This window comes from Phascolarctos cinereus, unplaced genomic scaffold, assembly GCF_003287225.1.
Source record: "Phascolarctos cinereus isolate Bilbo 61053 unplaced genomic scaffold, phaCin_HiC Scaffold_9;HRSCAF=440, whole genome shotgun sequence".
Lineage (NCBI taxonomy): Eukaryota > Metazoa > Chordata > Mammalia > Diprotodontia > Phascolarctidae > Phascolarctos > Phascolarctos cinereus.
Window position 1 is genome coordinate 203,091,566 of NW_027556402.1, and position 26,750 is coordinate 203,118,315.

General features: G+C 51.3%; 1 protein-coding gene across 1 annotated transcript; it reads left to right on the forward strand.

Moving 5' to 3' along the window:
- On the forward strand, positions 1-26,750 carry DCTN1 (dynactin subunit 1). Its single transcript, XM_021005283.2, is given in 34 exon segments — positions 1-114; positions 2,160-2,405; positions 2,644-2,722; positions 2,978-3,012; positions 3,784-3,804; positions 6,532-6,549; positions 8,069-8,089; positions 14,771-14,941; positions 14,943-14,975; positions 15,429-15,626; positions 15,724-15,928; positions 16,059-16,137; positions 16,239-16,398; positions 16,836-16,940; positions 17,212-17,403; positions 17,534-17,650; positions 17,910-18,062; positions 18,240-18,400; positions 18,668-18,836; positions 21,380-21,448; positions 21,702-21,764; positions 21,926-22,075; positions 22,225-22,386; positions 22,534-22,665; positions 22,928-23,053; positions 23,222-23,364; positions 23,494-23,602; positions 23,604-23,661; positions 24,669-24,683; positions 24,908-25,041; positions 25,231-25,423; positions 25,609-25,688; positions 26,103-26,192; positions 26,312-26,750. Coding segments are annotated over 34 exon segments (3,858 nt in total). The 5' UTR covers positions 1-81; the 3' UTR covers positions 26,450-26,750.

The following is a 26,750-nucleotide window of genomic DNA, read 5'->3' on the forward strand; positions in this document are numbered from 1 at the left end:
GGAGGGCCTGGGGTCCCTAATACCCTCAGTCCAGTGTCTGATGGTCTGGGGAGAAATCGGGGAAGGAACCCAGGCAGAAGCATGGCCCAGAGCAAGAGGCATGTGTATAGCCGGGTAAGTAAGTGGTGGGCAGGATGAAGGGATTTCCCTCAGCTGAGCCTAGGAACTGGGTGGGGGGGGGGTAGAGGGGTGGGCTGGGCCACCTAGGCCTGCGCTCTTGTGGGCATTGTTGCTGTGGGGGCTGGGCCATGGGCTGTGACCATGGTATTGAAGAGGAGTCCCCATAGCCTAGTTGGTGTGTGGCTTTGTCGGACTCCTCCTGGGTGTCTGCGATATGCTGGAAGCTGTGTCTCTGCCTACAGTTATACCTTGTATCTTGGCTTTGCTTAGCCTCTGGCTGTCACTGGGCCTCAGGCTGCAGGCTCCAGTGGGGGCTGGGACATCATGGGGGCCCTGAGTCTGGGTGCAATAGACTTACAATGAAGTCTTTCTTCAGAGCTGCTTTGTTGTTCCTTCATCTCTCCCTAGCTTGATCTGAGTCAGGAGAGGGCCTTAGGAGGAGGGCTGACACAGACTCTATATCCTTTTCTACCTGACTTGATCCCCCTTACCTCTGAGGCAGTTACCCATCTTTTAGTTCCTACAGTGTATCCTGGGCTACACTCTTACTATCCACTTGGTTGATCTTTTTGGCATCTGGGGGATCACTGTGTGTGAATTGAGGGGGAAAGGGTGGTTCTGATTTTATTGTCAGTTTATACTATCAACGGGGCTCCTTCAGAAGCCACTGTGCTTTCTCTGGTTCAGGGGTTAGCTGCCTTGGTAAACCATTTCCATCACCACTCAAAGTGACTGTCCGCTTAGATAAGCTCTCTTGAAGAGAGCTTGGAGATGGTCTGCTCCTGCAACTCCGCAGGCTGCTTTTTTGGGATTTCTGATTGCCATAGATATCCCTTCCTGGGGCCTGGGAGTGGGTACAGACCCAAATAAGCCCTGCTGGTCACTTATTTAGCTCATGTCACCCTACAGTTCCAGAATTCCCCTGCTGTATTGGGTTGCCCTGTTCTACGGTGTTGTTGCTGAAGCTGGGCCCAGTGTGGTGTGGTATGCTCCCTAGATCCCCATGGGCTAGAGACACTTTCCATCCATTCAGAGTCCGGTTTCCTGTTTCTGTTCTGCTCTCAGTGGCAGCCTGTGTGTGTGTGTGTGTGTGTGTGTGTGTGTGTGTGTGTGGTCCAGCTTGTATGTGTGTTTCAGGTTATGAGATCCTGAGGGCACCCCCTCTTTTTTTTTTTTGCACATTTCCCAGCCCAGCACATATTTACTGGTTTCCACTAAAGACTTATCTGAGGTGATAACCAGTCCATTAAGTCTGTTTTATATGTGTTTAGGTATAGAGGGAAGAATATTTAAGAATATAGGGAAGAGTAGTTTTTTTAGCTTTGAGAGGAAATATAGAGCCTCTTCTGAGGATTCCTCTCTCCCACACTCTTACTCCTTGGACGCAGCAGATAGAATGAGGGTGAGTTAAACTGATAGCAGGGCCTAGGCCAAGCAAAGAGCATGTCAGTTGTTCCCTGGAAGTTCAGGATATAGTAAGGATGGGTTTGAGGCTTGAAGAAAGGATAAGTGTGTAACTGTGAGAGAGAGAAGCCCAAAGGGTCTCTCAAGTACAGAGAAGGCAAGTGATTTCACTGGAGTTGGGGTAGTTAGGGAGTTGTTGAGATTCACTTCATATTCCTGTGTTTCTGATTAGGGCTGTGATTGGCGGGGGGGGGGGGGGGGGACCCAAGAAATTGCTTGGCTCAGCTTGGGTTGTTTCCTTCCCCCACTTGGGGCAGTACCTGACAGAAAGCAAGTATGTGGTGATATTAAACATTTTTCAAGCAAATATAACATTTACTTCTAATTAGATATTGTATTAGAAATCATACATAAGTTTTGTAAGCGTTTGGAGAGCTCCAGTGGGTAATGAAGGGAGTCTCTGGGCTTTAGGGTCTAGCCCAGACCTGTAAATATAGCTCAGAGTGGGTGACGCACATTCTTCCTTAAATCAGCCCTCAGGTCTCCTGTTAGAATTGGGATTTGGGTCCAGCGCATAAGAAATGTGTGATAATGTCTGCCTGTGAAGCAGCTGACGTGGTTTGTGTCTCTCGCAGACACCAAGTGGCAGCAGGATGAGTGCCGAGACAAGCAGCCGACCCCTCCGTGTAGGGTCCCGAGTGGAGGTGATTGGGAAGGGCCACCGTGGTACCGTGGCCTATGTGGGGGCCACACTGTTTGCCACAGGCAAGTGGGTAGGTGTGATCCTTGATGAAGCCAGGGGCAAGAATGATGGGACTGTCCAAGGAAGGAAGTACTTCACGTGTGAGGAGGGGCATGGCATCTTTGTCCGCCAATCACAGGTACTTGTGTCATCACCCACAGGACTTCCCCAAGCCTCTACCTGTAAGGGGGGTGGGCACTGGAGAAAGGGGTATGGGAGAGAATGCCTAGTCATACTTATTACAGGAAGGGCCCTATGGCTTTGAGGATAGCAAGGGCTATCTGTGCCCCAGACTTTTTGGGTAACAAGGGGCTGAGTGTGGGGAGCCATCTCAGTTATTTCTGGTTGAGAGATTTGTGTCTGTTCCATGGCCTCAGATCCAGGTGTTTGAAGATGGAGCAGATACCACATCCCCAGAGACACCAGATTCCTCAGCCTCAAAAGTTCTCAAGAGAGGTATAGATCTCCTGGCTACTGTCTCCTTTTCCTCTGTATCCTAGCTTCTTCCTCTTTATCTGCCCACTTCATTCCCACATCCCAGCTTCTTATGGCTGCCTCCTTATATCCAAGGGTCACCAGGGCCTCCTCACTAATGTTAGGGTTATCGTGGGCCTTGGAGCCCTATTCCACAGCTGGTCTCAGCCCTTCCCCCAATTCTTATGGCTAATTCCTTTTACTTCTACCCTTTTCTCTTTCCCATTCTTTTTGCAGAAGCAACTGACCCAGCTGCCAAGGCCAGCAAACTGGTGAGTTGCTTGATGGGGCTTGGCTGAAGGGTAAACCTGGTGGGGATGGGGGTGGGTTGGGGGGGAGCTTGGAACTGCTTACCTTTTAGTTCCTAGATGTACATTGTCAGGGGTACCCAGAGGGAGTCAAAATCAGTCTTGGGGATTGGAAGAAGCTTGTCTAGGGGGTTAGGGGTGAGTTGGGGTGAGTTGATCAAAAATTTCTACTACTAGACAGATTTTTCACTACTTTCTAGTATATTCAGAAGAAAAAGTTGGATTGGGAAGGCCTTGATGAGCCTTGTGGGGGAGGGGGAGGGGGGGATCAGTAGCTTGTTTGACCTAGGCAATGTGGCTCCCTATGTTGTTAGCACAAGCACACTAGAAGTGGTTTGTGGGAGGCTGGGACTGGACATCGGTCATCAAGGGAGGGAGGTGGGGCTTCTCTGTTTATTAGGGAATTTGCTTCCAGTTGTGTTACAGTATGTGAGAAGGACTTACATTGAGGGAGAAGGGAGCCTTTAGCTCATCTCCAAGATGATGTCAGTTGGGGAGGTGTAATGGGCTTTCATTGCCTCCTAGCAGAGGTGGCAGGGCTTGGAGGCACCTGACCTTTTGGAAGGAAATGCAGGGTTCAGGGGAAGCATTAGCTATTCCCAGATCCTTCCTGCAGTCACCTGTCACCTGCCTCTGAGCATCTCTGGGCTGCTGCAGACCCTTAGGGCTCCAATGTGGCCTCAGTGGATTATTTGATCTCTAACTCTATCCTTTGCTGACCCCCTTCCCATGCAGCGAGGATTGAAGCCTAAGAAGGTGGTGTGTCTCCTTGTTGTGTGTCAGTGGGAGGGAGTAGGCTGGCATCATGCCTCCCTCTCTACCCATCCTGATCTTCTGCATGTCCTCTTGATGCTGCATGCTTGTGCATGTCTTCTTGGGCCCTAGATGACGAAAGGAAAGGGCAGCCTTGATCCTCCCAGGGCTCAGCTTTACCAGGCTTCAGGTGGTTTTAACTGTAGGCCTCCCCTTTCTTCCAGCCAGTAATAGAACTCTCAGAGGAGACATGATCTTAGCAGAAGCTCCATAGCCCTGAGTGAGATGAAGGGTTGTCACTTAAGCTGTGATTCAGGCATAAAGTAGCCTCAGTCAGCCCTGACTTGGTAGCACAAGAAGGATAGTTGGGTAGAGAGATAAAATTAAAAAGAGCAGGAGGAGCAGACCCTGAGCTAGAGGACCCTGGAATATATGCTCATAAAGGGTTGACTACATGTCACCTTGAGGTTCTGTCTCCTTCCCTACCAGCTCTCCTTCCTAGAGTTATGCCAGTCCTGTCTTTGCAGCTGTCCTATCCCTTTCCCTTCTAGAAACTTTTAGGGGTGTGCCATTTCCCTGATCTCTTCTCTCAGAAGACATGGCCCTGGTCATATCTACCATTAATAGTCACTGGGGCTGTGCTGAGCTAGGAATCTCTGGGATATGTAATCCTCTCGCTTTGCAGTCTCTTGGCCCAGCCTTCACCTCCCCAAGGCCCAGTTTGGTCCTTTGCACTGTATGCTTTTGGCCTGCATGCGCTTGTCCATAAGTCCCATGTGTGCTGTGTTGCCTGATCACCTTGGGACACACTAATGCTGCATGAAGGTCTTGCTTTAAGCTCTTGGAGCTACTTGCTGGGGGGAAGGGGCTTGCTTTGAGGGTGGTCATGGTATACAATGTGCTGGATTCCTGGTTTAGGGACCTGCAATTGTAACTTCTCTCCTCTGTGACTTTATCCCAGCTGGGTTCTCTATTCCATCTCACTGCAGGGATCTTGAACTGAGCAAAGAAGGGGAACACCTCTTGTTTGCCTTCCCCAAACCTGGGAAAAGGAGGTGGCGTCTCTCTAGAAGTAGCCTAGGGCTTCTGAGGAAAATGAGGGCCCTATGGTAGAGATTGGAAGCATGGTGGGGTGCCTCTTCTATCAAAATTTCTTGTTAAGCCCCTCAAAGCCCTGGGTAAAAGGATGGGAGTTACCGATGGAGGACGCTATCATGGAGATTAATTAAGTTTGCTGTTTTTGCAGGATGTCCTTTGTGCCTGTCCTAGTTGGGTGAAGGGTGGGAGGAAGTGATCTCTTTGTGGATGAGGGAATTTTAATCTCCTTAATCAATTGTGTATCATAGGAACTAGTGTCCTTGGGACCCTGAAGGGAGGGGGGTTTGAATGTATATGGTTGTGTATGAAAGAGAGACACGAGGAGGAGGGGAGGACACTGTTCCTGGGCAGGGCGGGGAAAGTGGTGGTATATATGAGGAAAACCGAGGCCCTGTGTGCACCACAAATGAAGGAGGGGAGAATGTGTGTGTGGACATGGTAGTGCAAGAGGGGTGACTCTGAAAAGCAGGAGGGGAGGTTGTAAGAGAGACACACACAGAGGGAGAGGATGGTATGTGTTTGTGATTCAGAGAAGGGGGGACTGTATGTTTATAATGACAGAGACAGATGTAGAGGAAGGGAGACTTTGTATGTGTGACATAGGAGGGGAACTCTGTGTGTGTGTGTGTGTGTGTGTGTGTGTGTGTGTGTGTGTGTGTGAGAGAGAGAGAGAGAGAGAGAGAGAGAGAGAGAGAGAGAGAGAAAGAAAGAGAGAGAGAGAGAGAGAGAGAGAGAGAGAGAGAGAGAGAGAGAGAGAGAGAGAGAGAGAGAGAGAGAGATGGGTGGGGAATGAGCAAGGAGGACAGACAGAGACCAAAAGACACATGATACATGGTGAAGATAAGACTGTATGAGATAGAGACAGACAGACACACAAAGAAGAGGGAAGACTGGAATGTGTAAGTGACAGACGGAGATAACTGTGATGGAGGCATGTCAGTCTCTCCTTCTATAGCCTCTTCTATCCTAAGCCCTTGGCCCTCCAGCCCCTAAGGGAATGACTCCTTCCCATCTCTTGTTCTCCATCAGAGGCTGAATCCTGAGGGTTATGATCTTGTAGGGGAGTGGATACTGTGATGGGCGGTCCGGAGGGAGGAGCCTTGGGAAGTACTGGGTGTTGCTAGGTGACTGAGGAGCCATCTCCCTCCCCAGCCCCCACCCGAGTCTTGGAGGGCGGGTCCGATGACATCACGAGGAGCTAGAATCCAGGGCTGGGTGCAGCTGGTCAGAAGCTGATATCGTGGGATCTGGATTTGCCTAGGATGGAGAGCTGGGCCAGGCTCTACTCCTGATCCCTGCACAGAGCTGCAAAAGGACAGGGTGGGGGTGGGGGTGGGCCTTGGGGCCATGGAGCCCTAGAGTTTGTAGCTATTTGGAGGCTGCACAGCAACCGGGGCTGGGAAGATGAGGCTGCATTGTTGGAATTTGATGCGCTAACCTCCTCTTTCCGCTGGTCCCCTTCTGCCCGGCCTGCCTCTCTCACTCCCCCCACCCCCCCATTCTCCATCCTCCCACCATCTCTCTGTCCTTTCTCCGGCCATCTTTCCTCGGTCCCTCTTCCTCCCCCTGATTCCTTGGTCCCTCTGTCTGTTTCTGTGTCTCTGTCTTTGGTTTTCTGCAATGATGAGACAGGCACCGGCCACCCGAAAGGTACTCACTCCCTCTCCCACTGGCCCTGGCCTTGGGTACTGTGGTTACCTAGGGGTCGGCATTGCTGCTGCTGCTGCTGCTACTGCTGTTGCTGCTGCTGCCGCTGCTCGCCGCCGCCACCACCACTGCTGCAAGTTACTGGCTCCGTCAGCCTGCCACGGGGAGGGGGAGGGTTTTGGGGGAGAAAGTGGGGGGGGGGATCGGGCATCACCTGTCACCTCCATTTTCAGCTGGCTTTGGCTTTCACTGGGCTTTGTGTGTCCTGGGGGTTGTTGTCCTTCATGAGTGTGTGGGGCTGGGCATCAGTCTAGGGGCTGCTGTTGCTGTTGCTATTGCTGTTTGCTTTAAGAAAGTTGCCTGTGATGGGGGAGCCTAGGTAGGGGACTGCTTTAGGCCTTCTGTGGGAGCTTGCTTGGGTTAGATTCTTGCCCTGGATATTATGGTTGGCTTTAGGGGCTTCCCTCTCTCTTCCAGTTGCCAATTTTAGTGGGGGTGCTGCCTTGCTTGAGAAGGGAGATGAGGCTCTTGTTCATCCTCTGTGACCCTGAGTGGTAGAGATTGGGGGATAGCCAAAATGAAGTCCTTCTTTAGCTCTAGAGGCCCCTAGGAACAGGCCTGTAGCTGGGGTCTAATCTGGGTGGGGGGAGACACTTAAGGAAAGAATTTGGAAATAGAATTGTCATATGCCACCCTCCTGGTGAGATTTGGGTTTAATATTTAATCTCCCATTCCTAATGAGTGGGTCTGGTTTAGGGGAAGATCCCCTTTACATATACTCCATTTTCTCTTTTATCTTATCCTTCTTCCCCATCTGTTTCCCCTTCCCTCCTAAATTCTGCAGTTGGGGCCACCTTGCTGAGCTCAGGGCTTCTGGCTCATTCAGTATTTATGGTCTTGATACCTGAGCCCTCTGTATTGGGGAGGGTGTTAGATGGGACCTTGAGGGGGCAGGTTGTTCTGCCCCAGTCACTAGAGAGCCTGAGACAAACATCCCAGGGCCATACCTCAGCAGATCTGATTTCTAGGGGGCCCCTTTGGCCCCTCACCCCTGTAGCTTGGCAAAAGGAAGAGAAGGACACTGGTAGATTCTAGGATCTGTGGCTAGAGTCAGAGAGGGGTTGGTTTCCATTACTGAGGGCAAGTACAGATAGCTAGGTCTTCAGGGACCTGGTTGGCCTCTGGGGCCTCCTTCACCATCTGCTGCCTCTGTTCCCCTGTGGCTGGCTGAGGTTACTGAGGAAACCGGGTCCTTTAGAGAAAACCAGCTGGCCAAAGCTGGGGCTCCTTGGTCTGCTGTGTTGGGAGAGGGGAGGACTTGGAACACAGCTGGGGACCAAGGGGGATGGCGGTATTCCTTGGGGGAGGAGCAGGGAGAGGGGAGTTGGCCATCTAACAGAGGCCCTGTCCCTGTTTCCTCTCCACTCTCTCCACTGTTCCTGCTGCTGTCTGTCTCTGCTCCTGTCTCTTGCTCTCCTGAATATCTCTTCTCCTCTGGCTCTGCCTCCTGTTTCCTGGCCAGACTACCACCCGCCGGCCCAAGGTGAGAGAGAACAAGAGGCCTCTTCTGGGGTCTCTGTGTGTGTGTGTGTGTGTGTGTGTGTGTGTGTGTGTGTGTATGTACACATACACACATTGCGTATGCATGCATTTATGCTACCTGCACATGTGTTTATGCCCGTGATAGTATGTGATTAGGAGACAAGGCACTTGCAACAACAACTGAGGACATTAATAGGTATGTTGCCCACCAAAACTGAGCCTCAGTTTCCTTATCTATCAAATGAGGCTGGAAAAATGATCTCTAAGATTTCCTTTCACTTCTGACAACATAGAAATCTGTTTCTGAGATAACTGACACTCAAGGTTGTAGAGGATGCAGTGATCACTCATTCAGGACCTGGAGTTATTTAGGGCATACTTCCTGGAAGAGGAGCCTTTGGGATGGGCAGCCAAGATGCTTTTTTACCTTGTTTGTGTCATGGACTCCTTCGGCAGCCTACTGAAGCAGCCATCAGAAGAATGCTTTTAAACCCATGAAATAAAATACGTAGGGTTACAAAGGAAGTTGATTATGTCAAAATATACTCAGACAAACAAATTCGTGGATCCCAGCTTAAGAACACCTGGTCTAGACAAGAAAGGGAGAAGGACATGGCTGTTTGAGGAGCCTTTACAAGCTATCAGGAGTGGAGAGATAGCTGTCCTCATGTACAGTCATGTGTCTTTGTTACCCTGTGTGTCTGTCTGTGTGACTGGGGGGTATGTGTGTCTATTGGGCCTTGAGAAGCTCTTGTGGAGAGGGGAGGGAGGGTTGGCTATCCTTCCTGATGCTGTCCTCAAAAGATAGGGATGGGCTATACATGTGTGCTTATGCCAAACCCTGTATTCCTGTAGTGTATGCTTGTGTGTGACAGTCCGTGACCCAGCTTATTGGTCCATGTGTGACAGCACTCTCATATGTCTGTATAGATATCACCACGTGACTTGTGTCTCTGTGACAAAGCTCAAATATCTATATGTGGCCCAGTGTTGGTGTCAGTGACTATGTGTGTCTTTGTGTTTAGTGATTCATATACAGTATGGAAGGAATCCCCTATTTGCCTCCCCTCCCCTGGTGAGCACACTGGTTTTGAGGCTCCCTTCCTAGGTGAATGGGATGCCCTGTGGCTTCTCCCTGTCCTCTTCTCCCCGCCCAGCACAAAGCAAGTAGGCCTTGGCTGAGCCAGTTGGGACCCTGTTCACAATAATTGCTCACCATCTGAGTACTAGGGCTCTTGAGCCTAGCAAAATGGCACCAGGGAACCCAGTGCCCAACCCAGACCTGAAAGACCTAAATCCAGTATGGCTAAATTTGATAGGTGTAAATGAAAACCCTGTAGTGGAGTTCAGGATGAGGGCGGCCTGGCTAGATGATCTGAAACAGATTGGACAGTTTTGGTGGACTACAAGGGCACTCTGAATCAGAACTGGTGTGGTAGCCAGAAAGCCCAACTTGATCTTTGACTCCTTGCTTAATGTCCAGAACGAGGGACATTTGATGGCTCTGCTGTCCTCTCTTCTGGCCAGACTCCATTTGGATTACTGTGTTCACTTTGAGGTGTCACATTTTAGGAAGCATGTTGATAAGCTGGAACTTGTCCAGAAGAGGGAGACGAGGATGGCAAGGGGACTGGAGATCATGACATATACTGATTGGTTGACGTAATTCAGGATATTTAGTCAGATATATGTTTAATCCCCTATTGTGTGCCAGGCACTGTGTTACATGTTGGGGATACAAAACCCAAAACAACAAACAGAAAAACCCCAAAACTCTCCATTGTATTCTACTGGAAGAAAACATGTACTAACAAGCAAATACAAAATAAATTCAAAGCAGTCTTGCAGTCTTGGGTTGGGAGAGTCTTAACACCTGCAGAGATCAGGCAAGGTAGATGTGGCTTGCACTTGATCTGGGTTCCAAGTGGTGGGGTGAGGAGGAACATGTACCTCTAAGCGTGAGGGACAGACAGCCCATGTAAAGGCATGGAGGTGAGCGAGGGAACAGCAGGTAGGCCAGTTTGGCTGGAACAGTGTATAAAAGGGTTAAATGTAATTAGCTTAGGTAGTGTGGTGACAGATTGTGAAAGACTTTCAGTGTCCAGCAGAGGAATTTGCATTTCATTTAGAGGCAACAGGGAGCCAATGAAGCTTTTTAATAGTAGAGGTTTTAGAGCCTTTGAGTCTAGTTTTAGTTGGGGAGTAACGTGGTCAGACTTGTCCTTTAGAATTATCAGTTTGGCTGCTACGTGGAGGATGGATTGGAGCAGGGAGGGGATAGATGTAGTGAGGACAACTAGGAGCCTGCTGATATGGTCCAAGCCAGAGATGCTGGAGGCCTAAACTAGGATGGTGGTCCTAGGAACAGAGAAGGGGACAGGTATGAGAGATGTTGTGGAGGGAGAATCCACATGACTTGATAACTAACTGGATATAAGGTTAGGGAGAATGAGGAGTTTAGGACGACTCTTAGGTTTTGAACCTAGGTGACTAGAAGGGTAGTGGTGTTCGCAGAAATAGGAAGTTCTGAAGAGGGTTGAGTTTAAGAAGATAGGTCACAACTTCTGTTTTAGACAAGTAAAGTTTGAGATGCTTTTACTTCAAGGTGATGATGTCTAGCAGGCATTTGGTGATGTAGATAAGTTCAAAAAAGAGATAAGGGCTTGATAATTAGATTTGGGAATCAGCTATTTAGAAATGAACTGTGGAAGCTGATGAAGTCATGGAGAGAGTGTGGAAATTGAAGAGAAGGGTCAGGACAGAGCACTGAGCTACACCCACACAGAGGGATCAGGGCATTGATGATAATCTTGTGGAGGAGGCTGAGGAGTGGTTAGACTGGTAGGAGAACTAGCAGAGATTATCCAGGAAGCGAAGAGTGATCAAGAAGAATGAGGACTGAGAATAGGCCATTGAGTTTAACAACAAAGAGATCATTGGTGACCTTGGAGAGGAGTTACAATTGAGTAGTGGGATTGAAAAATAAATGCCAAGGGATTTAAAAACTGTATGGGAGGTGGGAAAGGGGAGGTAACAAATGTAGACATGCTTTTCTGGCACTTTAGTTATGAAATGAAGACTATAAGATGATAGCTTAAGTAGGGTTAAGTAGGTCAACTGAAGGTTTCTTAAGGATAGGGAATATGGGAGAGCTGGGTACATTGGCAGCCAGCAGAAAAAGAGCCAGTAGGTGAAATAGTGAAAACTAGAGTGTGGGCACATGTTTGAAGGGGCAGGCTTCTGAAGGACACAGGAAGGAATGAGATCAAGGGCATGAATATTATGGTCGAGCTTGACAAGGAGCAGGCCCATCTCTTCTCTGAGATTAGAGCAAAGTGAAGACTTTGGAGAGACATGTTTCTCATCTTCAAGTATTTTACAGAACCTGATAATCTCAGAGCTGGAAGGGACCTTAGAAACTCCACACTCCCGCTGTCCCTAAACAGTCTCCTCTACAATGTACCTAACAAGTGATCATCCATTTCTTGCTTGAGGACCATCAATGAGAAGGAGTCCACTACCTTTTGAGGTGGCCCATTCCACTTGGAGATAGCTTTAAAATGTTAAAGAATTTTTCTCACATCCATTCTAAATTTGCCTTTTTGCAACTTGCGTTCATTGCTCATGATTCTGCCTTCTAGGGCCATGAAGAACAAACATAATCCTTCTACATTCCAGCTCTTCAGATACTTGAAGATAGCTACCATGTCCCACCTAAGCATTCCCCATTCCTTCAACTGATCCCCATATGTCATGGACTCAGAGGCCTTTCACCATTCCGGTTGCCTTCTACTGGATGATCTCAAGCTTTTATCATTCTCCTTCCTAAAATGTGGAGGCCAGGATTAAATGTAATATTCCAAGTATTTGTGATCTTCCTAGTTCTGGTCACAGCTTTCATAATACTGCCAAAGATTTCATTAATTTTTTTGGCTGCCATATTCTACTATTGACTCATGTTGATCTTGCAGTCCACCAGAACCCCTAGATCTTTCTCAGATGAACTGCTATCTAATGATGCCTTCTAATTTTGTACTAGTAAAGTTGATGTTTTGAATCCAAGTATCAGACTTTATATTTATTTCTTTAAAATTTATCTTATGAGATTCAGGGCAATGTTGAGATCTTTTTGGATCCTGAATCTGTCACTCAGAGTTTTAGCTATTCCTTCCAGCTTTGTGTCATCCACTAAATTAGATAAGAATACCATCTGTGTTTTTATGAAAGTCATTAATTAGTTAGCACCAAGCACAGACCTCTGGGACCTACTGTTGAAGAAGTCCTTCCAAGATGATACGACAACGTTAATGGTTGCACTTTGAGTCCAGTTAGTCAATCAGATCTCATTCCACCTAATTGAAGTGTCGTCAAGCCTCTGTCTCTCCATTTGGTCAAGAACTGCAGAAAAGAGTTTGTCACTGTTTTACTGAAATCTGGGTCCTGCGCCTTCCCCCATGCCTAGCGGGATCTTACTCCTCCCATCTCTGCCTCTTAAGAGTCCCTGGTTTCCTTCAGAAATCAGCTCAAGCACTGCCTTTTACATGAAGCTCTTTCTGATCTCCACTCCTTCCCTCAGAAGCCAATGTTCTCCCTTCCCTTCATTTTGTATAAGTTTAATATATACTTAAACATGGACGTGTCTTCCCTGGTAGAAGGTCCACGCCTGCAGGTAGGGACTGTTTTGTTTTTGCTTTTGTATCTCCAGAGTTCATCACAGTGCCTCACACATAGGTGTATAATAAACAGTTGTTGACAGATTGATAGGCAAACTATATAGCTGCATCATGCTCATGATCTATCAGTCTAGTAGCCCTGTCAGAAAAAGAGATGGGATTAATTTGGTGTGCCCGTACAGACGTGACCGTACTCTATACATTAATAACCATTCATTTCAAAAGATGTTGTAAATTTTGCTAGGAATTGGAACCAAGTTCGCAGCCTATAGATAAGTCTCTATTCTCTAATTCTTTTTGAAAATGGAGACATTTGTTCTTTTCTAGGACTACAGCCCCTCTGCTGTTCTTCAGGATCTTTCAGAGGTCATTGATGAGCACATACGTGGGCCAGTTTTTCAAGATGTAGTTCATTTGGCCTTGGTGACTTGCACTCATCCAGAGCTGGATTTTAGCTTCCTGTTAGCCTTCTTTTGTCAAAACCTTTCTTGTCCAATGGACCATTGTGGAAGAAGGATTAGACTTGGTTTTGGCCTCAGGGCAGGACTTGGAGTAATGGGTGACAGTTTCAGAGAAGCAGACTTCAGTTTACTGCTCACCCTCTGCCTAACTGTGGAATGGCTGCCTTGGGAGAGAATGAGTTCTCCTATCACTAGAGTGTTTTGGATGGGGGCTGAATGACCATTTATCAGGAGGTAGTAATATTCAGGTATGGTTTGGGCTAGAGGATCTTTGAGGTCCCTTTCAAATGCTTCAGTTTTGTCTCTGTGGATAACTGTGCATGTGTGGCTGTGTACACTTATGTTTGTGACTCATTGAATATCCTTATGACTCAGCATGTATTGTGTCTGTCTGTCTGATTGACTGTGATGTGAGTTGGCTTAAGAGAAAAGGATGAGGGAAATTTGGTGTCCAAGATTATATCTTGGACCCAAGGGCTAAGGGAGGAGTCAAAAGTCCATCTCAGTGGAAGATAAAGTTTGCCCTGAAACAAGTGCACTCCGCTCTGCGTCTGCCAGCACAGCCTCTTTCCTCCCCATTGGAGTGTTTCTTGTGTGGTGGGAGGAGCACTGAGCCTAGGAAGGGGGGGACCCTAATACTCCAAGTTGGGGTGAGGCCATTACTGATCTTGTCTAGAGAGGTTGAGAAATTGTTCTAGCACATACTTTGAAGTTTTGGGGGAAGAAGAAGTTTGTGACTAGATGAGATGATGCCTGGCCCACTTCATTGGTCTTCATAGGGGAGAAAGGAAGGATGTAGTATGTTAAATTAGATAGTCAAGGACTTAGAATCAGAAAGCCTGGTTTTCAAGTCCTAGCCATTAGGACTAATCCTAGCCTCTCCAGGCCTCAGTTCCTCTATCTGTAAAATGGGGTCTATTTAATATCTATGCTACCTACCTCATAAGGGTGTTGTGAGGAAATCTTGAAGTGCTACAGATATTGTGAGCTATTATCATAATAGCTGAGTATCTAGTCAGTGAAAGGGGGCCAAGCCTCTGAGTGCCTCAGAGGCTTTATAGCACATCCCTGTGCTCTGGCCCCAGCCAGGAGGCTCTAAAGTCAAACCACCCACCCCCACACTAATTACTAAGACAACAATGAGGGCCTTGTCTTTCTGTTGTTGTCCCCCCCCCTCCCCCCCAAGGAAAGCTTGGCTAAAGGGTAGAAGGGCTGAGACTTGGGTTTGATTTTGATTCTGCCTTTTAAGGAAGAAGGGATCAGCTGGGTGAGCCATCATTGCTCCCCAGCTGACAGAGGCCTCCATCAGAGCTGGCTGTGGGTTGGGGAAGATTGTGGGACTCCTGTGGGGCAGCTCTCATGGTCTTAAGTTGAACTGTCATACTTCTTTCCCTTACCCTATTCCAACTCCTTAATTTTTTCCCTTTTTATTCTGTCTCCCAGACTTCTGAGTGAGACTGTCTGTCTCTCTGTGTAACCTTTACAGTGGGTTTCTCTTTGACCTGATGACCTATGTCTCTTTCTCTCTTTCCTCCCACACCAATGCAGGCTGCCCGTCCTACCAGCTCGGGGGCATCAGGGGCTGGTGGCCCTGCAGGCCCCTCAGGTTCAGCCTCTGCCTCAGCCTCCACTGGGGAGATGAGCAGCAGTGAACCCAGCACCCCAGCACAGACACCCTTGGCAGCCCCCATCATCCCCACGCCTTCGCTCACTTCCCCTGGGGGCAGCTCCTCCATTGCCTTCGCCCTCCAAGGTAAGGCCTGGTGCACAGGAGGAAACTGTTCTATGGAGGGACCTGGGAGTTTCTCCAGGTTCTGTAGAAGCACACAGCTGGATCCAGCAATTTCCTGCTGCTGTTGGCTTGTAGCTCCCCTCCTCCATCTCAGCATGTTGGTAGCCCTCAACCTTGTGGCGGTTTCCTTCCCAGATGTGTGTATGTGAGGAAAGGACAACAAGGAGCCCATTCCTTGTCTCAGGAGGTTGGGACTATATAGGACCCTCTTCCCTCCTGCTCAGGAGGGTACGTGACACCTCCTGCAGTCTGATTCCTCTGGGGATCGCCTGTCAAGGGGAGAGACTGCAAGCCTGTGCTCCTCTCCTGAGATGGCATTTGATGCATGCCTGGCATCCTGTCCCTCCCACTCCAGGCCAGAGCTCTGGGTGGAGGGGGCACCCCCAGTGATGGGAGCCTGGGGCTTCTTCCTAGGAAGAAGAAGGGCTGAGGGTGCAGGTACGCGACCTGGAGGAAAAGCTGGAGACCCTGAGGCTGAAGCGTGCAGAGGACAAGGCGAAGCTGAAAGAACTCGAGAAGCACAAGATCCAGCTGGAGCAGGTGCAAGAATGGAAGAGCAAGATGCAGGAACAGCAGGCGGAGCTGCAGCGAAAGCTCAAGGAGGCCCGGAAGGTGAGGGTGGGACGATGGCGCAGGGGGACGGATGGGATCGGGAGCAAAGGGAGCCAGGGCCCCTCCCATGCGGCACGGCACCCTGTCTACTTCTCAGGAAGCCAAAGATGCCTTGGAGGCAAAAGAACGCTACATGGAGGAGATGGCTGACACCGCCGATGCTATAGAGATGGCCACTCTGGACAAGGAGATGGCTGAGGAGCGCGCGGAGTCCTTGCAGCAGGAGGTGGAGGCTCTGAAGGAGCGTGTGGAGGAGCTCACCACCGACCTGGAGATCCTCAAGGCGGAAATCGAGGAGAAGGGTAAGGGGGACACCTCACTAGGAGGTGGAAGTCTGAAAAGCGGAGCCATGGGCCCAGAGGCAGGGAAGGTAGAAGGGGGGGCGGTGACGCTGGCTGGGGTGGGCAGTGAGTGGCCTCTGTGCTCCCTTAGGCTCTGATGGGGCTGCATCCAGTTACCAGCTCAAGCAGCTGGAGGAGCAGAATGCCCGGCTGAAGGATGCCTTGGTGAGGTAGGCCTGCGGTGTTATTCTGGTCCCTCCTTTCCCCCCCCTCCATCTTTGGGGCCCCTTCCTTCTGATGCTTTGTGTAATGCTTCCTCTCACTCCCCCAGAATGCGGGACCTCTCTGCCTCAGAGAAGCAGGAGCACGTCAAACTTCAGAAGCTCATGGAGAAGAAGAACGTGGAGCTGGAGGCCCTGAGGCAGCAGCGCGAGCGCCTTCAGGAGGAGCTGGGCCAGGCTGAGCGCACCATCGATGAGCTCAAGGAGCAGGTGTGGGGGCAGCCAGGCTGGAAAGGTCTCAGGTTGAGGGCTAGAAGAGGGTCCTTACTTGTCCAGTGAGGCAGAAAGGTTCAGGAACTTACCCAAGGTCACACAGAGAATATATGGCCCTCGATCCAGTAATCTTTCCATAACACCATGATGCCTTGGGTGCACCAGCACCAACACTCCTCTCTAAACTCTCATGTCAGTCCTACAGGCTTTTCTTGTTTCTGTGTTTGGTGCCCAGCTCAAGCACAGGACCCTCCATGTAGGAGGGGCTTAACAAATGGGTGCTGAAATCAGGTGAATGGAGCACTTATAGCAGACGACATACAGTGGCAGGCACTTGGGGGAGGGGGAGGGGAGAATCCAGATGGCTGGAGAAGATCAAACCTGGACACGTGCAATTATGGAAGCGTCTGTGACTCCCCTTACAACACTTACAGGTAGATGCAGCCCTGGGAGCAGAAGAGATGGTGGAAACGCTGACAGACAGGAACCTGAACCTGGAGGAGAAAGTTCGGGAGCTGCGGGAGACTGTGGGAGACTTGGTGAGACTTCTGCTCTGCCCACCCCCCAACCTCTGAGGGAAGCTCAGGGCCTTTCCTCAGTTTTAGCTTCCTGCTCCCATCTCCATCCAGACATTACAGAAGGAGCTGGTGAAAAGGAAGCTTCCCACTGATCATTGAGGATGACTTTAGGGAGCTCATCCTCAATTCCCTGCTGACACCAAACCCTGAAGGGGGACATCGGGGAGGGAATCTCCGTAAGACCATCTCTGGCCCTTGACCCTTATTGCTCCACACTGCCTCTGTCGCACAGGAAGCTATGAATGAGATGAATGATGAGCTGCAGGAGAATGCCCGGGAGACTGAGCTTGAGCTTCGGGAGCAGCTGGACATGGCAGGCACCCGCGTGAGAGAGGCCCAGAAGCGTGTAGAGGCTGCTCAGGAGACGGTTGCTGACTACCAGCAGACTATAAAGAAATACCGACAGCTGACTGCCCATCTGCAGGTAACTCCCCCTGCCTCCACACACACATCCACACACTCGAGGGTACTTGGCCAGGCCACACCAGGTTCCTTCTATTTCTCCCGGAGCCCCCTGATCGATCCTTGTTCAGAGTCTGTCCCTGCTTCCCCAGGATGTGAATCGGGAGCTGACTAATCAACAAGAGGCTTCGGTGGAGAGGCAGCAGCAGCCGCCTCCTGAAACCTTTGACTTCAAGATTAAGTTTGCTGAGACTAAGGCCCATGCCAAGGTTTGTGTTGGAGTTGGGAGTGAAGAATGCTTCCTGTTGATGGCCTGCTGCGAGGCCATGAGGAGAAAGGGCTGGCCTAGTGTTGGCAACTAGAGAAATTTGACTGTACTTTGTATATACTTTGTACTCAGAGTAGCCTTGGCCCCTGGGACCTAGGGGTGACACATGGCTGTTCTGGATGGACTTGTGGTTAGGGTAGGCCCTGGCATGGGGAGGCTTATTGGTTCCTAAACCCTTGCTTGGTGCTGTCGCCCTCTAGGCCATTGAGATGGAGCTGAGGCAAATGGAAGTGGCCCAGGCCAATAGGCATGTGTCCTTGCTTACGGCCTTCATGCCAGACAGCTTCCTGAGGGCTGGTGGAGATCATGACTGTGTTCTTGTTCTGCTGCTCATCCCCCGCCTGGTTTGTAAGGTAGGCCCTGGTGCACATCCTTCATACTCTCACATGCACACCCAAGTTCTGCTCCTGCCCTTGTGCGTTGGGTGCCCCGAACCAGAACCCTGTGAACCTTCTTTGTCTGTGCCTCAGCCCTGAGCCCAGGGAGTGCCCTTGGTGTCAAGCCTCATGTCCCTTCTACTTCTCTGACAGGCAGAGCTAATCAGAAAGCAGGCACAGGAGAAGTTTGATCTGACTGAGAACTGTGCGGGGCGCCCAGGACTTCGAGGGGCTCCTGGGGAGCAGCTCAGCTTTGCTGCTGGCCTGGTGTACTCACTGAGCCTCCTGCAGGCCACACTTCATCGATATGAGCAGTGAGTAACCTCTATGCCACCAGGCACTGGCTGCCTGTCTCCCTCTGTCCTTTATCAGCAAAAACTGCAGTGTAAACTTAAGTGGAGTGCCCTCCCCTTCATCCTAACTGGTGACTGCAATAACTGCCCTTCATTAGGAGCCCCAGTTGCACTTGCTGTCCCTCACCCCCTGCAACTCCAACACTAGTTTCTTGTGACTAAGAGCTCACCAGGAGATTGAATATGCTGTGACTGTGGTCTTACTGCTGGTCCTGCTCTGATCCACAGTGCCCTGGCTCAGTGCAGTGTGGATGTCTACAAGAAGGTTGGTAGTCTCTACCCCGAGATGAGTGCCCATGAGCGTTCCTTGGACTTCCTCATTGAGCTGCTGCACAAGGACCAGCTGGATGAGACGGTCAATGTGGAGCCCCTCACCAAGGCCATCAAATACTATCAGGTATGGGGAACAGCCCAAGGAGGGGTGGAATACATGATTGGGATGGTGTCAAGACCCAGCTGATAGCTGCATCTCCCTTGGTCCTAATGGCCATGAGTCAGACCCTCATGATATCTCTTTAACAGAGAAGCAGTATGATTTAAGTTTGTGTCTCAGGAAATAACTTTGTCAGCAACTGAAGGATGCATTGAAGGAGAGAAGAGTCCTAGAAGACCTATTAGGAGGGTTGTTGTAAGAATCTAGGCAGGGAGCAAAGGGGAAGCCCGTATTAGGGCGGTGGTAATGGTGTGGAGCGGAGATGTGAGAATGAGGCTTTAGGCAGGCCGGGGAGCACTGGGGTGAGACAAAGGCGCAGTGTTTTAATAGCTTCTCCTAGGAGCAGACTATACCTCGGGACCTGGGAGCAAGAGGTGATGTCCCTTGTGATGAGACTGGAAGGGAGAGTTTCCCATGACTCCTCCCCCACTCTCCTTTTGAATTGGTAGGGAGAGCAAAGGTGTGGAGGTAAGCAGGTACATTGCTATATGTCCAGGGAAGAGAGGGGAGGAAACTGGCCTGGTTAGAGAGGATAGCTCACAAAAATACAGAATGTCTCTAAGAGATAGGCCCTTAGAGGTCATCTCCAACCATTTTACAGATGAAGACACTGAGGCCCAGAGTAGGGAAGTGAATTGACCAAGGTTATACTAATTACTAGCTAGTTAGCATGTATGTCAAAATAAATATGGGATAGGGGAGCTCAGTGCCCAGAAATCTGAAAAAGTCAGAAATACCAGCGGATATTGCTGACTGAAAAACAGCTTGTTTTCTCAAAAAGATACTGATGTATTTTGTTTTTATATTGCTTAGTATCTCTCTGTGTCTCTCACTCTTTTTCCTCCTAGAGAGCTATCTCTTATAATAATTTTTTAAAAAAAGAGGAAGAGAAAAAAATTCAGGAAAGCCAATTTGTACATTTTAAAAATTGACATTCTGTGCAGTTTACTACAGTGTGGGACCATAATCTCTGCAAAGGAGTGGAAGGGAGTGTCTTTCTATCTCTTCTTCAGAGTCAAGATCGTTCTTTATAATGTCAGAATGCCTGGTTTGGTGGTTCTTTGCGCGTCCATGGTTGTAGTCCTTGTGTCTGTCTCTTACAACACAGTCATATTCCATTGCATCCATGTTCCACAATTTGTGTAGCCATTTCCCCGTCCACGGACGTCTGTTTTGTTCCCAGTTCTTTGCTGCCATAACAAATGCTGCTATCGATATTTTGGTGGATGTGGAGCCTTTCTTTCTGTCAGTGATCTCTTCGGAGTATATGCCTTGCAACGGATACTCTGTGGACATTGTAGCCACTTTATTTGTGTAATTCCTAGCTGCTTTCCAGAATAGTCCTAGCAGTTCACAACAATGCATTCATGTGCCCATCTTTCCCCATCCCCTTCAGCATTGACTCCTCCCATCTTTGTCATCTTTATCCGTCTGGACAGTGTAAGGTGATGCCTCAGGGTTTGAGCTGCTTGTTTTCATGATGACTGGCAGATGGTTTTGCACTGTGTCATCTGGTCCTCATAATAGTACTGGGGGAGCCAGACAGCGTCAGGGACCTGCCCGAGGTCACGTGGGACATAAAGCCCGCAGTCTTCTGCTTGTTAAAGCAGATGGCCTCTTCTGCAGTTTCACTGTCTTTCTTTTCTGGAAGACTTAGAGGTCCCCCAGCATTGTGGCTCTAATGGAAAAAGAGGGCTCTGTGGAGGCATCAGTCAGTTCTTAGGGGAGAGACCACTGTCAGCAGGCCCCAGGAGACTCCTCACTTCTAAGGCATCTTGTTAGCAGGATGAAGGGGTCCAGTGCTTTGTGGGAAGGGAGCCTTGTCTTTGGCTGTCTTCTGTGAATTCATGCAGGCCCGCCCCTCATGGTTAGGACATATTCTCTTCCTCCAGGAAGCCTGCTACACCTCAAAATGACTCTCCCTTCTTGACTCATCTGCTGCTTCTGCTTGCTCTGCAGGCCCTTGCCACAATCTAACCTCCATTACAACAGTCTGCAGGTGTTGCCTTCCCTCTCTGTAGGAAAGCGTTGAGACGAAGCTGGAGAGGGAGGGCGGGCTTAATTGAATTCCAGCCTGAGGAGTAAGTGTCCATACTGCAGCCAGGTGGCACAGTGGATAGAGCCCTGGGCCCAGAGTCAGAAAGTCTCCAAGTCTAAATCCCACCTCAGACATTCAATAGAATGTGTGATTGTGGACTAGTCACTTAACCTCTATCTGCCTTAGTTTCCTCAGCTGTAAAATGGGAATAATAGTAGCGCCTCACTTCCAGGGTGGTTGTGAGGATAAGATGACATAATATTTGTAAAGCGCTTGGCACAGTGCCTGGCATGTAGTGGGTGCTTAATAAGTTGTTTCCTTCCTCTCTCTCCCACCTTGTTCCCTACACAAGGGCTGGAGATAAGAGGAAGCCAGGGTCATTTTCACTGGGTCTTGGGTGATGGGGCAAAAAAGGATAATAAGCGGAAGCCTGACCCCAATGCTGAGCTTGTCTGATGTTCTTTCTTAGCACCTGTATAGCATCCATCTTACTGAGCAGCCTGAGGACTGTACTGTGCAGCTGGCTGACCACATCAAGGTGAGGGCCTCAAGCAGGTGCTGGTCAGAGAGGGTGCGGAAGGGCCTTGAAGCAGCCTCCTCAGAAAGGAGCCCCATCTGCAGACATTCCCCCTCCTCCTTCCCCTCCCTGTGGCCAGGACAGCTGGAGATGAGAGCTGGGGAGCCTGTTTGTGTCTGAGGACTCCTGGGGCTGTGAGGCTGATAGTAACACTTGGGGGGCAGAAAGAAGTAGTAGTCTGTGCACTCATGGGCTGCATCTGATATCTTCACAGTTCACCCAGAGTGCACTGGACTGCATGGCTGTGGAGGTGGGGAGGCTTCATGCCTTTCTACAGGTGAGTTGTAGACCCTGGGCTCCTCTTTCCTGCAGACTCACTCCTGCCCTTTCCCTCCCCTCAACTTGACTTCCCCTTCTCTCTTCCTCCCTTCTTAACTTCCTCTTTAAGGGATTCCTTTTCCCCTGTTAGTGCTGACTTTATGTCCTCTCTGCATCCAGGGTGGGCAGGAGGCCTCAGACTTGTCCCTTCTGCTCCGGGACCTGGAAACATCCTGTAGTGACATCCGACAGTTCTGCAAGAAGATCCGCAGGCGGATGCCGGGCACAGATGCACCTGGGATCCCAGCTGCTCTTGGTTTTGGGCCTCAGGTCCGGGCAGGTGGAGATGTGCCGGGATGCAGGGAGGCAGAGATGACACCTGCCGCTGCTGGCACTGTGGTGGGGCTGGGGCCTGTGGAGGTCGAGTTGGGCAGGACCCCCCCAACCTACTCCCCCTTCGCCACCCTACCTTGCTCCAGGTGTCAGATACCCTTCTGGATTGTCGAAAGCATCTGACGTGGGTGGTGGCTGTGCTACAGGAGGTCGCTGCTGCAGCTGCACAACTCATTGCTCCCCTGGCTGAGAACGAGGGTCTGCCCTCTGGAACCCTGGAAGAGTTGGCCTTCAAGGCAGGGGAGCAGGTAGAAATGGACTGCCTGGGCTAGGTCTCAGGAGTTGTGGTCGAGGAATGAGGAGGTGGGGGAAGGAGGGAGGAGAAGAATTGGGAGAGGGGAGCTGGTGATGGCTCCCAAAAGGGGTCTGACAAAATGGCTCCGGGCTCCCGACAGATCTATGGGTCTCCATCAAGCAGCCCCTATGAGTGCCTTCGACAGTCCTGCAGCATCCTCATTGCCACCATGAACAAGCTGGCCACAGCTATGCAGGAGGGAGAATATGATGCAGAGAGGCCCCCCAGCAAGGTAGGCCAAGAGGTGCCTGATAGGGTGTGAGGAGCACCCAGGGAGGCCCTGGGCAAGGCTGGGGCAGGAAGAGGCTGAAGTCCCCACTGGTTGGTGGTTTAGGGAATGGCCATTGCCTCAGTCTTCCTAGAGGCTGGCAGGAAGGGTAGGAACCACAGCAGCAGGTGGTGGGGGAGAGGTTCCAGTGATTGCTGGGATCAGTGCTACCTGTGGGGACAGTGTCTTGGCTCTAGGGATCCTCACCCCACCCTCTTCCCTATAGCCTCCCCCCTCTGAACTTCGGGCTGCAGCCCTTCGTGCAGAGATCACTGATGCTGAGGGGCTGGGGCTGAAGCTGGAGGACCGGGAGACTGTCATTAAGGAACTGAAGAAGTCCCTAAAGATCAAGGTAGGCCCAGTACCCGGGGCCTGGTCGAGGCCTGGGTGGGGGGAGGTGGGACAGTCAGGTGTCTTGGGAGCACAGGCCTCCACAGGCACCGTCTGTGCTGGGTTTTGGACACAAACACTGGGGGTTCAGGAAGAGAGGGGACAGCTGAGCTGACCCCATGGCCTCCAGGGAGAAGAGCTGAGTGAGGCCAACGTGCGCCTGAGTCTCCTGGAGAAGAAGCTGGACAGTGCAGCCAAGGACGCAGACGAGAGGACCGAAAAGGTGCAGAGTCGACTAGAGGAAACTCAGGCCCTGCTACGAAAGAAGGAGAAGTGCGTTGGCCCCTGCCCCTGGGCTCCTCCGTGCGCATGCACGCTTCCCTTCTCGGGGTCTCCTGGGGGCTGGCATGCCACACCCTGGGCACCTGCTGGGGTGCCATGGGCTCCACGCGTGTCTTACAGAGAGTTTGAGGAGACGATGGACACCCTCCAGGCAGACATTGACCAGCTAGAGGCTGAGAAGCTGGAATTGAAGCAGCGCCTGAGCAGCCAGTCCAAAAGGACGATTGAGGGGGCTGCGAGGGGCACCGCCCTCGGGCATCGCTACCCTCGTCTCTGGCATCACTGGTGGTGAGCAGCGGGCAGGAGGCTGGGGGGGGGGTGATCCTAGGGGCTTGGACCATGGAGTGAGGAGCAGTGAGGTGGCCCTGCCTCTGCCACAGATTCCAGCGCATTCTAGGCTTTCTGTGATGTGCATTGAGTTAGAACTGGAAGGAATCTTGCAAGCCAGCTAGTCCACCCCCCCATTACTCAGATGAGGCAAGTGAGGCCCAGAGGGGGAACATGGCAGTTGTGCAGGGAGTGAGGAGTAGAGGCAGGATTTGAATCCAGGCCCCCTGGTTCTGAATCCCTCTCCCGCATTAAACCATACTGGCGCAAGGGTGCTTCAGGTCTTGGACATTCAGCTATCGTGCTCTGTCCTTTCTTCTCCGTGCCCTAAACAGAGGTCCTGCCTGCTCTAGGTGCCTGTCCAGGCAGGCTGAGCTGATCTGGGGCACTCTCCCCCCTCCTCCCCCCCGCTTCTCCTCCTGAGCATCCCCATTCCTGCTGTCCAGTTCCTTAGCTTGCCACCAGCTCCCCTTAGGGCCATTGTTATCCTCCCTATCCAAACTGTTGACCCTCCCTGTGATTCTCGCAGTGCCCTGGATCCATCTGCAGAGGCCCTGTTATGCTAAAGCTAGGCTTTCCCTTCCCTCTTGGTTCCCCCCAACTTGGGCAGCTGTGTGTGGTGGGGGGACAGATTGGGGAGGGGAAGAGAAGATTTCCAAGTCACCTTGTCATTGCCTCCTTAAAATATAGAGGAATGTACATGGAAGCCAAAGCTCAAGGGCCTTCTATGGGGGGCAGGGCCCCTTTACCAGGAAACCCTGGGGAGGGTGTGGAGGCCTCCCTAGTTGTGGGGGGAACATAAGGGCAACTCGAAGACTGTGGTATATAAGCTAGGGCATAAACCTGCACCTGAGGACAGTCGATTCAGGCCCCTGCTCCTTTCCTTTTCCTTGCACCTTGAAACACCCTGTCACATGTGTGTCTCTTCTCTCCTCTCTCCCCTTCCCCATGGGCTGGCCTGGCCACAGAAGAACAGCCGCGAGGTATAGACCTTACCTGGATGCTGATGGGGATTGGGGGTAGTGCCTGACTTCCCTGTCTTTGGGGATTCGGGGCTGGTAGGGCAATGGTCAGTGTTAGTGGGCATGGGCTTGAGGGGGCAGTGAAGATGGGGCAAGTGTAAGGTTGGGGACCGAGCAGGGGATGAGCTCTGAGCCCTGAGATCCCTGTGCACTTGTGAGGGCTCTCCTGATGTCTGTCCTCACAGGAGGGGCTGCAGGGCAGCCTCTGGCGAATGTCCCTGGCCCGGGGCCGGTGAAGGACTCCCCGCTGCTGCTCCAGCAGATTTCAGCCATGAGGCTGCACATCTCCCAGCTCCAGCATGCGAACAGCACCCTCAAGGTAATGGGAACAGGAGGAACTAGATGGGGCAAGGAGTAGGAGCCCGGGCTCGGCCTGGCTGATGGAGAAGGGGATGGGAGGATGTGATCTGAGGGCGAAAGGCTCCTCCGGGCTGGTTTGGGTTGCTAGGAGCAGCTTCCTCCTCTGCCCCCTCCCCTCATCTCATCTCTCCTCTCTTCCTGGTCCTAGGGAGCCCAGATGAAGGCAGCACTGGCAGCTCTTCCTCCCTTGCATGTGGCCAAGCTCACACCCAGAGTCCGGGAAGGCCCAGATAGCGAACTAGCAGCTGGAACTTTGTACCGGAAAACTAGCCAGCTGCTGGACACACTTCAGCAGCTCAGCACGTGCACACGGGTGATAGATATCACAAGGTCCAGCCCTGGTAAGAACCCAGCCTTCCCATTTTGTCCCCTGGGTCTAGGGTACTCAAGCACCCCCCTGCACTGAAAGAAGTCTTGATTGGGGGCCATCCTTCTACCCGGTACTTCTCTGTGCCCTACATCCCTTCTCTGTCCTCCCATCCTCAACTGGTCTGTGGGTCTCACTAGCTTCTTTCTCACCTTCCAGCTACAAAGAGCCCTGGGGCCCAGCTTCTGGAACAGCTTGCCCAGCTCCAATCCCTGAGTGACACCATCGACAAACTGCAGGTTAGAGCACCCCCCCAACTGCCTGCTCCCCATGTCTCAACGGTACTTTTGGTGATCCCTGAGCCAGGTTATTCCTGCCAACACCGGGGTCCCCGCTTCCTGGGTGCGTAGACGCCAGACATCGTGAGGAAGACCCTGGGACTGGCCTTGGCACTGCCTTCAGGAAGCACTCAAGTGTGGCTGAGGAGGCATGAGTCAATATGTGATCAGAACAGACAAGAAAGTTAGGAGAACCTCGGCCTCTTTCCCACCAGCCCTGGGGAAGGGGCTCAGACAGTAAAGGGAAGCCTTAGAAAAGATAAGACTTGAGCTAGTAGAAGGCCAGGCCTCCCCGGTCCATGAGAAGGAAGGCTTGTAAAGCTGGTGGCTTCTTTCTGTCCCCCATAATCTGTGGTCCCCATTTCTTGCCCACAGGATGAGGTGATGAAGGAGACTGTGTCTCAGCGCCCAGGAGCCACCGTCCCCACTGACTTTGCCACTTTCCCTTCATCAGCCTTCCTTAGGGTAAGGGTGAAGTGGGGCATGCAGACTGGGGGGAGGGAGGGAGCATGAGGATCCTCCAGCACCTCAGTATGCCTGACTCTCCCTGACTGGGCACGTTGTCTTCTTTTCTTCCCTCCCAGGCCAAGGAAGAGAAACGAGAAGACACTGTATATGTGGGCAAAGTGACCTTCCCCTGCTCCGCTGGCCTTGGGCAGCGGCACCGACTGGTGCTGACCCACGAACAGCTGCACCGGCTCCACGGCCGCCTCATCTCCTAGCTCCATCTGCCTCCCTCTACTCCTTTTCATGTTTCCCTGACACCCTGAGGGTTCTGCCTGCTGCTGCCTCATCCCACCTTCCCACAGACATGTCCCAGATAAGAATATCACTACTTGTGTAAAGCCATAATGCTAACCCTCTCCCATCCCCTACTTGTGGCTCCCCCAAGCCCCTGGCCTTAGCTGCTCCCTCCTTTGGGGGTAGTGGGGGGAAGGAGCAGGGTTGGCCTGGCCCAGGGGAGGAGTGCTCAGCCCTAGCATGGGGCATCATCCCCTCAATAAAGCAGCTTCTTCCTCAGCA